This window comes from Cyanistes caeruleus, chromosome 2, assembly GCF_971803275.1.
Source record: "Cyanistes caeruleus chromosome 2, bCyaCae1.hap1.1, whole genome shotgun sequence".
In the NCBI taxonomy this organism is placed as follows: Eukaryota; Metazoa; Chordata; class Aves; order Passeriformes; family Paridae; genus Cyanistes; species Cyanistes caeruleus.
Window position 1 is genome coordinate 7191125 of NC_141702.1, and position 12671 is coordinate 7203795.

The following is a 12671-nucleotide window of genomic DNA, read 5'->3' on the forward strand; positions in this document are numbered from 1 at the left end:
GAGAGAGAAGATGAGATTCATCTCTGGCAGTCGGACTCATCCTGCACTGGGCAACCACAACGCATGGAGGGATCAAAGCCACATCTGGGGGCACCAAAGAGGCTGTGATTCTCCTCCAAAAAGACTCAGGAAGTTGCCAAAGGTGTCCCAAGAAATTTGTGGCAAAGAGGGAATGTCAGCTTCTTTCCCAGCACGTCTGCATCCTCAAAAATGGGTTAGTAATAGTGTTTTAGTCTTAGTCATGTAACAAATTTATTGCACGAGGGATCTGCTGCAGGATATCCTGTATCTACCTACAGGAAACACAATTCTCACTCTGATAAACAGGGATTGAGAATTACAAGCCACCCAAGTACTGAAGGCAAAGCTAATACTTTAGGAGCAGGTCTGAGGACATAAAAAGCTAAGAGAGGCAGGTAAGGATTTCTTTTCAATCTACACATAAAACCATGAAATGGAAAGCCTAGGGTCATATCTTCCCTCTTCTCAATTTCTTCCAGACGCCTTTAGTATGCCAACTCACCCACAAGGGTTGGGGCAATGCTCATAGCTATCAATCACCTTGGTAAATGAAAGGTTGCAAGTAAATTTTTCAGTAAATCAATAAAAGAAGGGTAGTCTATGCCAAAGCTTTCTCTCCATGTTCTCCCACCCTAAACAACACAACTATCTCTCATCTGTTTCACTATGAACTTTTGTTATCATATCTGGAAAAACTTTCCTCTCATATTACAGCTGAGTCCTTTGCTGTGCAGTGGAAGTGTCATGAGGGCAACTTCAAATCTGTCAGCATAAGGGTTACACTACAGCCATACACCAACCTTGAGCAAATTCTTGAGAACTTACACTGGCATTTGGAAGCCAAAGCACTCATATCAACTCTTTAAAAAATGCTGTAAATGTCTCTTAAAAACCCTGGATGCGAGAGCGAGAAGTGATGTGGAAAATTCTAGCCTTTAGCCAAATTATAAAAGAAATTACTCACTAAGCCTGTAGGTTCATTAATCTAGTCTGCTATAAATTTTTATTATGAGTTATTATTGATTCTAAGCCATAAACACACTGGATGACTGAGAGCTTTGCCCAAAAGTTTTCACAGTCCCAAATTCAGCACTTGGAAAAAATTGTGCCTGCTTCAACACCCAGGAGCAGACCCTATTCATCTCAACAACATCAGCCAACTCATATTTCTAATTTTAGTTGTTCCTACTGATGGTTGAGTAACTTTGGCACCTTCCAAATAATCCTTTCATTTTCTGACGTCACATGTGCTCTTGGGACAATACACAGAGACAACTCTCCCTACACAAGTGGTCAGAGCTGATTAACTACTGGGGGATGTTCCGAGTTTAAGTGATGTATGACCACTTACAGTGGCCTAAGAGCCAAATGAGTCACAAGAATTAAAGCCAAGGATTCTCTCTGGGTTTCAAGTTACCAAAGTAAAAGCCTCTTGAAATAGGATCTAAAGCAAAAAGAATGCTACAGCAATTTCTGAATGTGTTGAAAAAGCTAATAATTGGGAAGGAAAACTATAAAAATAATACTCTTCAAACCCAGTCAAACATAATGCAGTCCTGAAGTGTAATTCTCCTTCAAACACATTCCTGAACTGTTACTGACTAAAGCTGCAGGAAAACTAGGAAATTCACCATCAAAATCTAATTCAGTCCTGTCTAAACTACAAGGATGAATCCTCCACTGGGCTGTGTGAGATGTCAGAGTTCCTGTGCTGGGTAACCCTTCTTAAGACAGGTCTGTGCAGCACCAACACTGAGAGCTGCTGCCTGGCCAAGGAAAGGTGAAGCTCAAAATTAAGAAATGCATTTCAACAATACCTGAAGAGAAGTGCCAACTGAACAGGCAACATCTTCTTTAATTAAAGTTGCATAGGAGTGGGGATAGCGAGAAGGACACAGCTGATGACTTGGTACAATTCGTCCATAAAAAGAAGACTGGATGCTGATGGTGGTTCTGTGGGGACATCTCAGGGACACATATTCTCCATCACATGCATGGTCAGTGTAATTCTTTAGTACCTGTGATAAGTAACCTGCAAAAACAACAACAAAAATCATCCTTAGTGAAAAGTAGTTAACATTTAGGTAATTTACAGAAGTGTAGCCAACAAATACAAAATAACAGGCAATGAGTGATGCAGATATTATTACTCATCTCACAAAGGTGCAAAGGAGAGACATGATGACAGGGAGATTAGGGACACTTGGTGATTTGACCTTCAGCCGTGTTTCATATTCTTAGTGGAATCAACATTTGAGTGCTCTAAATTCTTACTCAAATCATACAACTTATTTACATCAGCATATCTGTCAAGTTTACAGGAAAAGCAGCTGAGCCAGACTAATCATTTAGACTCAATCTGGATGCTACATGCAATTTTTGCCCCCCAATACAAGACAGATTTCAATAAACTGATGTGAATAATGAAAGCCACCAAAAAGTCTCAAAGCTGGAGCACTTTCCCTGTAAGAAGTGTCTTCTTCAGCCTGGAGAAGAGACATGTTTGAGGGAAAAATCGCAGCAGCCTGCCAGTATCTACTATGAGGTTAACAAAAAGATGGAGCCAGGCTCTTCACAGCAGGAGAATGAGAAATAACAGGCACAATAAGAAACAAGAGGGTTTTAGACCAGATACGTGAAGCAACGCCTTCAGAGAGCAGTCAAGCAGTGGAGCAGCTTGCCCAGAGAAGTTGTGTGGTTTACATTATTGGTAGTTTTCAGGACATTACTGGATAAATCCCTGAGGCCCCTGGTCTGACATTCTAGAGCGGTAGGTTAGATTAGAGACCAGAAATCCCTTCCAACCTCACTTTTCCTGTAAACTAATCATCATGGGCAAAAAAGGCCCAAATGCAGAGTCACTAAGGGGAAAGCTGGGGTACAATTGGTTGTATGAGGTCCTATTCCTTCTTGGCACACCAGTCACCTCTTTGATCTCTTTTCACATTATACCATTTTAATTCTTCTGGCTGCACCTTCTCTTCTAGGCCTTTGACACTTCCTCAGAGCTTTGCTTTCTCTCTAATTCTGCACAGTCACAATCTTTTTAGAAGAAAAACACTGCACAAAATCTCTCCTTGTTTCTTAGAGGATTATGTTATCCACCATAATGAAGTTGTTGACAAGAATAAAGCAGGGGGACAAAGTCCCATTAAAATTACCCTGAGTCAAAAGGGCTGATTACAGCCAGGTTGCCATGGGAACTCCCAAACAATCCTGACTTTGCCACACTCAGGGAAGCCTCCCTGTTGCTGATACAGAGACATCCATACAGGGAACTCTACAGCACATCCCACATCAGTGTCAGCCAAGGTTCCATTCAACCCCACAGATCTCCTCTCTGCAATGGGTTTGAAAGTCCCCTTCCCACCAACACAAGCCCCAGGCAGCCACCCCACAATGTCTGTCCCTATCTTCCTCTTCCTCTGTGGAGGAAGACAGAGAGGGCATGGTGGGATGGTTGCTGCTATACTCTTAAGAGATAGAATAGAGAAAAAAGACAAAGCATTTAAAATAAACAGTCCCTGGACAAATTCCTAAAAGGGAACTTGTTTTTCAGAAATTATGACTATTCTCTCAGTGACCCATAATCACAGAATGACTTAGGTTGCTACCTTTGCAAGTCATCTAGTCCAGCCTTCTGTTCAAAGCAGGGCCAACTTAGTCCAGCTTTCTCAGTTCTGAGCATCCCCAAGGTGGAGCCTCCACAAACTCTCTGAGCAGCCTGTGCCAAAGCTGAACTGTCACAGTGAAGCCTTTCCAAGAGAAGACATTTTGTCTATGCCTTTAGGTACCTTAAAACAGTAATTAGATCCCACTTTCCTAATTTTTTACTTCTAGATGACCCATATCCAGACCTTTTACTGGGAATAGCTCTTTTTCCATGCCAAAACCTAGCTCAGGAGTGCTGTGAAAGACCACCAGTCTCAACAAATTTCAAGGTGTGCAAAATAACCACAATTACTGTTCTTAGAAAAAACCAACCCACAGTAATTTAGCTTCACCATTCAAGCTGCCACTGTGGGGGCTGGATTCTCTGACTTCTCTGAATTTTAGCCTGTAGTTCTTACTTAAAAGTTCTGTTGCTGCAGTGCCTCGAGGTGTGTGCCAAATAAATATCTGGTCAAATCAGCATACTAATTTCCAAGTCCCCAGGGCAGCATTTGCTCATAAGAAAAAGCTGAGCCCCAGTAATCAGAGTGAGTGACAGGGCTGCATCAGATCAGGAAAAAGCATTATTTGATTTGGTGCCCTTATCTCACTTGTTCAAGGAAGCACTCTGGGACAAAATGAACTACTGGGGTGGACCTCCTTTCCCTGTCAGTAGAATACATGCCCTGGGGGTGCTGCACACCTAGTCCTGGAATTAGTTCAGCTTACTCCCTCAAAAGTAAGGCACTACACTATGCAGGATAGCCATCAGGGCAAGCAAACCACAAATGGAATCAGAATACAACACAAAATACTGAAATGCACTTTCCACGCTGTTACTGCAGTGCATTAGGACTTTTCCCTGAGGCTGCCCTATTAAGGAGACAGAGAAATACAACCAAAGTGTAGTCAAGACTCTATTGTCTCCTCTGAATATTCAGCTACTCTGTCAGAACAGCCTCCTACAGCATGCCTTTCATGTTGCCAGCTCAGGATCAGGGAAGGCTTCAGCCCCTGCAATTAGTGCAGATCACTTGTTGAAACAGCTCCCTCCTCTCATCTTCCATCAGCAATCTCAAAATAACTTGAGTTCGCTCAAGCTCAAGATATTGAAGGGATTGAATGCTTTGATGGTGACTGACTCATAATAAACAAAGCACAATGTCTGAAACATCTGGCACTGACTACTGTCAGAGAGAAGATACTGGATTAGGCATGGGCATGCTCACAGAGGAGATTATGTTCTTCAAAGTGCAAAAGGAAGTGGCTGTAGAGAATTATAGTTGTGATGGGTTTTTTCTCCTCCTCCTTAGTGTGGCAGATTTGGACTATTTCACTGGTAGTTCTTTTGAAAGTGTTGGCATTTCATTACCCATTGATTCATGGTTCAGTAACCCAAAATCTAAATTATTTTCAGGATGTTTGTTGAATTTTTGGTAATAAGTCTCCACGTAACCTTTTATACCTTACATGCAGTACCAGGGAGGGAACTACTGGGATTCTCTTTGCTGAATAAATACTTAAACATTCCACCCATGGCAGGTGTTTGAGGACTTTAATGGCACTTTTATATCAGGATAAGACAATGTTAGAGCAGATGGTAATTTGAGCTTTTCTTTAAAAGCATGTATTTCAATTGAAAGCATGTTAAAAGCAACAAAGAAATCTAAAGAATTAAGCCCATCAAAACTTTTTGAAATGCTTCATGTTTTGAAAACCTGGGATAACAAAAGCAATCTTAAAATGTTTTGGGGTTAGCACTTCTCTTTTCTTAAGGATTGTGTCGAGGACGTGGAATCTCTGATGGTGGGCTTTCATACTCCCAAATTAAATCAATGTGTAGAACTCCAGAGTTAAGCGTCTCCTTAATTCAAAAAAATAGTGTCATCGCCAAAGCAGGGATTTATACTCTAGAGACAGCATAAATAACCAAAAGAAATGCATCACAAAAATGATAGATCATTTTTCCCTCAAAAAAGAAGGACATTTTCCCTTCAAACACTACTTGCAATTTATTTTTCCAAAGTGTGGGGTTTGCCTGCTATCAGTCATCAGCAATTATTCTACACTAGTCACCAAACACAATGCTTAATGCTGACTGTAACTTTATCCCTCCCAGCAATGTCAGCTCCCAAGAATCATTTGAACCATTGCCTCTCCAGGAAACTGTTGATCATTTCCCATCCAACAGTCAGTTCTAAATCCTAACACATATGGAGGAAAGAGAAACATAACAGCTTCATACAGAACATCATCCTTTTACGGGAACTGTAAATCTAAATGTCCTCCTTTATTACTCTCATGGAGCTACAGCCCTTCCTTTTTGAAACCAAAGCAGCTGATGGAGAAGTTCACAAAAGCACAGATGGCATAAGAGCTTCCACACTATCCAGAAGTAGGAAAATACAGCCTTCAGAACATAAAGGGGCTTTACAACAAGTCCAGAGAAGGGCTTTTCAAGGGGCAACAAAGTGATAGGACAAGATAGAATGGCTTTAAACTAGAAAAGTCTCCTCTTAGAAAGAAATTCTTTACTGTGAGGGTGGTGAAGCCCTGGCACAGGTTGCCCAGAGAAGCTGCCCCATCCCTGGAAGTGTCCAAGCCCAGGCTGGACAGAGCTTGGAGTAATCTGGGATAGTGGAAGGTGTCTCTGCCCATGGCAGGGGATTGGAATGAGATGGTCTTAAAGATTCCTTCCAACCCAAACTGTTCTATGATCCCATGAGTCTTGGAGCCTGTGACTATTCTATGGTAACAGTAGAGCACACAAACATTCATTCCTATATCCCATTTAACCATGGCTGTCTAAAACCAGCAATTTTTCTTCTCCTGCTTCCGCTAAAACCAGTTCTAGTTTTGCTTGACAAGGCACACAACAATGCACCAGCTCGCCAATCCTCTGAACACAGATTTTATCTTTCACCAGGGAATATCTCTGTAGGAATGTGCTGGAAGAATAGAGACAATCACAATAGAACTAACTCTTTTAACAGTTTGGATGTGATCCAAAACTTCTAATAAATTACAAGAAAATTCAAAGGATTCTAATGGTTAATGAACTACTACATATAATTAAGGCCAGAGCTTCATAAACATCTGCATGGAGCTATATCCAAGCTATTGTAATGTCTTCTTAAAATATCCTATTTTGAGCTCTTGTGGTTACAAATACAGACGTACATACACATCATAGAGACAAATCAACTTCATAAAAAAAAGGACTTTATACTTAGAAATAAGTGATTTTCCAGTATCTGAAACACATGGAGTCTCTGCAATTAACTGCTAGTGAATTAAGTATTCCCTTGTTGCTGGTTGACACAGATTTTTTTATTTTTAATCCTCTTATTTTCCAAATCCATATTGTTTTTCCAGTATCTGCTGCCATTTTCTTCTAATTTCCTCACCTTCCTTGCAGACCTTATACAGACACTGAATGTGAAACAGAACTTTTTTCCAGGAGATACCTTAATGGAATACTTTTCTGGAGTTCAGACAAACCCTAAACCACACTGATTCTCAGGTAGGCTGTGGACTGGAGAATTTCAGCGTTTTCTTTATGGGCAGAGCACTGATACTCGTAGCATCTCACAGAAACAGGGCAGAGCCAGTGGAGTCGAGTGACAGCCACAAGGATGAGCCAAGAGGGCTGAAAGGTGACCCCAGGCAAAGCTCGAAGCCAGCGCAGGGAACTCAATGAATGCATTTCATACCAGGCATTACTGATAATCCTGTGTTTGTAGCAGTAAAAGCATCTCTCTCAAATCACAAAGCAACCCAGTACAGACAAGTGTGGTTTGTTTTGCTTTGTTATTAATGCTGGAGATTGAAATGTGCTATTACAATCCTTCTACAGAGAGATTTGCTTTCAGTTCAGCTACTCCCCAAGCTTTTCACCTTTCAGACACCATAAAGCTCTGAACAAACCTGAACATCTTGTAAGCACATTTAGGAAAATATTTTTATTTTAAGTCAACAGTTCCCTGCCCACTATCTGATCCTCTGAACCTCAACTACAGCTCCAAGCAGCATCCAGTGTTAACTCAGAAAAATGGTTTTGAATGAAGAGTGAATTTAGAACTGCAGCTGAGTGCCAGCATTTCAAGGCTAAACAAGGTAAGGTTTTGTAAATGCTGATCAGTATTTCATAGGTCTCCCAGGTTTGTGTAGGGATGAGAAAGTACTGGAAATTAGATTGGTGAGGGCTAAGGGTGACAGGAATAGGAACACTGTCATTTTCAATTCTGCAAGCTTGAATATTATACAGATAGTATTGAGGATTATTGTTAATTATTCCCTTAAATTCCCTAACTATAAACTCCTACAAAATTTAATAAAACTCTACGGCTTTTCCACAGACAGTTGGAATTACTTTGGAGAATTAAAAAAACAACTCCAACTGCAAGTATTTTTGGACTAGAACTTTAAACAATTGGTTGAAAACTTCAATACAAAAAATCTTTTTTACTGTTTGAATATCATCTTAGATGATTTTCTTTGACTGTCTCATAAGTCCAGTTTCTTGAGAGCTCACTTTTTTTAAAAAAAAGCTCACTTTTTTTACAGCTATGAAGATTTACTTTTTCTGATAGCCCACATTTTGAAAAGACAGATGGACAGAGTCTAAAAATTTAATTTTTTATTTTATTTTTTTTTTAATGCTTGAATCAGGGAATATTTGTCCAGGAAGGGCCTCCTCAAATAAGTGCTCATCATTTCGTCTGTCACAGCTAATGTTTCTTTCTCTTCTCCACCATCCCTCCTATGCCAGGTGCTTCAGGTTCAAGTTATCCTCCTGGCCTTCCACTGGACTCCCTCCAGTTTGCACAGTGTTTCTTGTGCACCAGTATCATGACCAGTGATTCAAGGTGTTTACCATCCACTTCCTTTGGATTTCAGGAATTTCTAAAAAAACCTCTTTTTTGCCTAGCTGTATGGTTGCAGACAGCCACCATTTTGCAAGAAAATTGACAGTAGAGAGAATTTGGTTGGAAGGAGCTGTACCAGGACTTCTCCAGCTCGCAACCCTCTTTCCTGCTAGTTATTCCTCCTCCCCTGTTTCAGATCTAAGCCTCTTCCAGTGATTTGTGTGCATGTGATGTATGGAGGTGACAGCAACCATAGCTGGAGCACAGGTCAGAGTATCCATGGATGTGTCCTGCCAGCCACTGGAGCAAGAGATGACGTGCTCAGTGTGCAGGTACATCTGTGACCACTACTGACTATCAAGCTGGGCTGTCTGGCAAGCAGAATAAAAGTTTTGGGAGGCAGCCACAAGACAAATACTGCTGAGACCAGAGAGGCTTTGAGTTGTTACAGGAGGTCTAGGACAGCTATGGGAAGACCAGGAGCCAACAAAACCCCTCTGCATGGCCCATCTGTGTGGGGTGAGTGGGGATCACAGACCCCAGTGCCACACAGATTCTCTGGGCCAGTTTTCAGAGGATCCACATTGAATGGATGTGCATAGTTCCTACTAACAGGCTTTCATCCTGCTCAGCTGGAGAGGGGAACACGATGAGGCCACTGGTGCTGTTTGTGTTTGTGTGGAAACCGAGTGTTTCTGCCTGTGATCCGAGTGGCCTGACCCAGCCACGCTCTGTCAGGAATCCCTGCTCAGCACCACAGCTGCCTGCACCTGGGGGCACAAGGCTGTTCTTTCTCTGCCTCTATCAGGCTGCCAGATTTGGCAACTCCTAACCCTTTCCACTAAAAATTCCATGTGTGTGCATATGTGTGTGTATATATAAAAAATACATTTATATGTAGGCATATACATACACATGTATTAAAAAAATCAGGCAACTTTGCAGAATATTTTACCAACCTTAAATTGCAGGAGAACCTGAACCCTGCTACAGCTGAGGAGTTCATTTTTTTGTGGTACTAAATTTCTTAGAATGCTTTGTTAGAATAGTGTCACAACTTCATAAATATTAATATATTATATAAGTAATATGGTAGTGTTACAGCATTATAAATATTAATGTCTTGCTTTAATTGAAAGTGAGTTGAATTGAAAAAAGGAAAACTTGCAGTAGTATGTATTATGTGTCAAATACATGAAGTATATTGCACATAGTGCGATCAAATTTGTAAAATACATCTTGTAGCATAACCAGCTCGTCCTGGGAAGCCTTGTGGGGTTTGTTCATTACTCAGAGAATGAGAGCTGTGATTTTGAGAGAGATTTAGACTATACTTCCAACAGGCCCCAAAGGTCAGTTCCATGCGCTGTGACAGGCTGGGCACTATTTCATCCCAGAGATACAGCTGCAGTAAAGCTTAAGGTCATCACTTTACAGCTGAGGGAACTGCATGGGTGACACTTCCTGAGCAGCTTCAGCTGGCTCTTTCTCCTTGGCTCTCAACCAAGTCCTTTCCAAAACAGAGTCATCCCACACATAAATCACAGCACTGCTCACTCTGGCCTTGCCATTGAATTCTAAGTAGCAATAAAGAACTTACACAACTGTGGCCATGCAGCTCTTCTAAATTAAGTTTCAACAGATTTATTTTATTCAAAGGACAGTTTTATCTAGGTGGTTTATATACAAAAGATTTTTAACAGCAAAACTACACTGATATAAGTAGTCTGCCATAATTATATCCGTATAACACTTCATGATACTACCAGTGCACCTTTCCTCATGTATAAAAATCGCACTGGTATTCATTTGGACTTGCATTTTCACAATAAAGTCCTTTTGATCCCACCCCTTCAGGTGATAAATTCTTATGAAAAATTCAACCTTGAAAATCAACATCATTAGAAAATCAAAATGCAAAGAGCCTAGCTAAGAAAAAAACAATTCCTAAGTTTGGTGTCTTCCTGCAGCCAGGTATAAGAGCTGAAATAGGATCTGTCCCCACACTCAGCCTGTCTTAGAAGCATCACTATGTCTTAGGGCAAGAGACTGATAACTGTTCTGCACCTTCTGGTCCAGACACTAAAATCTCTGAAATCAAATTTGTGTCATTTGGCACCTCCATCTCCATCAAATCCCTTCTTGGGCCCTCAGCTTATCAGAAGTCAATGCTGGCAAGTGTCTGCCAGCAGCCTCCTGATGCACTCTTACACCCAGTCAATGCACCTTTATTTTATCCCCAGCATTTAGAAAGCCTGGAACTTACCAGTTCACCCCCTATCAAAGAAAATTCAGTCCCAAATCTTCTCTGGAAATAGGAAATATTTGGCATCTCTCATGAAAGCAGATTATGTTTATCTCTGGTAAGGTCTGTAAGAGCTCCTTCATGTCCCCATCCAGCATGATGGTGAGGGACAGAGCTGCAACTTGGGAAGTTTGGGAATGGTCCAATTTGACCAAAACCCAGGCTTTCACCATTGCAAACACAGAGTGCATGTTTTTGTACCAGAACATACAGCAAGGCAACTAGAAATCAGCCATTCTGTAACTGTGAGCCTCAGCAGAGCTGCAGCAGAAGATGTGCCTAAAATCAGCCTTTTATGTGACAGGGAAGTATCCTGCCACCACCCAAATTAAAAGAAAACTTTTGCACAGAATATCACACTGGGACAAAGAAAGTAGTTATTTGACCACACAAATAACAAAGACTTTATGCACACTGACCAATCCTTTAAGCAAATCAAGAACTAAGCCATAACAACCTAACAAGGGCTAAGAAACTCCAACATTGAATAAACAGGTTTCTGCCCATTCAGAAGAAATTATTCCGACAAGACTGTGAGTACAGAGCAATGGCAGATTTATTTAGACTGGGGCAAATGGCAGGAGGGAAGGCAAAAGTGCATAACCCCACGGGAGCTGCTGCTAAAGCCATCACATGCAGATGTGAGTGCTTTGCACACAGTGCCAGGAGCCAGCTCAGGGGCTCTCAGAGTGACCACACATCCCTGGAAAATGTAGATTTCAACTGGCAGGTGAAAATGTTGAACAATTCTTGTGATCCCAGAGAGCAAATCTGAAATCCTGTTACCTTGCATGAAATAATGCAGTGTGACTTCCATGTGCAAATACCAACTTGGCAGGGAAGCGTTTTCCTACAGGAAAATTCTTCCTAATCAGGTTGTAGTTCCCCCCCCCCCCCCCCCCCCACTGATTTTAAAGAGCAGTTCAGCACGACAATGATTATTTTTACTAGAATATTTTTGTCCTTGCAAACTAAAATTCAAGGCCTGTCTCATTTGGTGCTGTGCAATGATAGGTAGAGTTGGCAATATCCACGCTCAAGGAGGTCAAATCACTGGATTTCTTTCCCACCTGGCAATTTTTCCAGTGAAAAAGCAGAAAATTTTGGGGGAAAATGACAAATCACAGTGTTGGGAAGGGCAGCTACTTCTCACATACAGCATGAGCTCTGCTGAGACACTGCAGAGAGCCCACATTTGTGATTTCCCTCCAGACTACAGACCTCGAGCTTAATACTCCCAGAGCTCACCTACCAAGACAGTCCAAAAGTTAGGTAAAATCTTGCTTCCAGCACTGGGATTTTCACTTCTCCCTTTTCCTTCTGCTTTACATTCCAAATTTTATTTATTTATTCTTATTGAGGGTAGATTTGTCAAATTTAATGAAAGCAACAGCTCTGAAACAAACTTGCATCCTTTTCCCCAGGACCTGCAGTAAGAGCTGTGATGCTGCCCTCTGCATGACCTTCGCCTGTGAAGTGCATATTTCTCTTTGCTTTGGCCAGGCCTTGGCAGCTTTATGAACCCCAAGAGAGGAAAGAAAATGAGTAGAGACTGAGACAAGATAGAAAAGGCTAAATTGTGAAAGGATAAAGCAGAGTAAGGGAAAAATAAGGAAATTAAAAAGAGAAAACAAAAGAAGACACAGTTTAGAGTAGACGTATAAAAAGAAAAATTGCTTTCTCATTTGTCAATTAGAAGTGTGGTCTCAGGAGCTTATCCTGACAGCAAGAATCAGCTGGAAGGATTGTGTAGACTGGGTAACTTGAAACTGGAGGAACAGAGAGCAGCCATAAAATAGTAAAAAAAAGAAAATATAAAGATTTTG

The 12671-nt window shown here is 41.2% G+C and overlaps 1 protein-coding gene and 1 long non-coding RNA gene across 2 annotated transcripts in view; one reads left to right on the forward strand and one right to left on the reverse strand.

The window, feature by feature from the left end:
* Window positions 1–12671, reverse strand: part of EVA1A (eva-1 homolog A, regulator of programmed cell death) — a 212224-nt gene that overhangs the window by 145679 nt on the left and 53874 nt on the right. Inside the window, exon 2 of the mRNA XM_023924302.2 lies at window positions 1839–2053. Coding sequence (XP_023780070.1) covers window positions 1839–2053 — 215 coding nt within the window. The remainder of the gene's footprint in view (window positions 1–1838; window positions 2054–12671) is intronic.
* The window catches only part of LOC147654583 (uncharacterized), a 99769-nt gene that overhangs the window by 38340 nt on the left and 48758 nt on the right, over window positions 1–12671 (forward strand). The gene's annotated exons all lie outside the window — the stretch shown is intronic.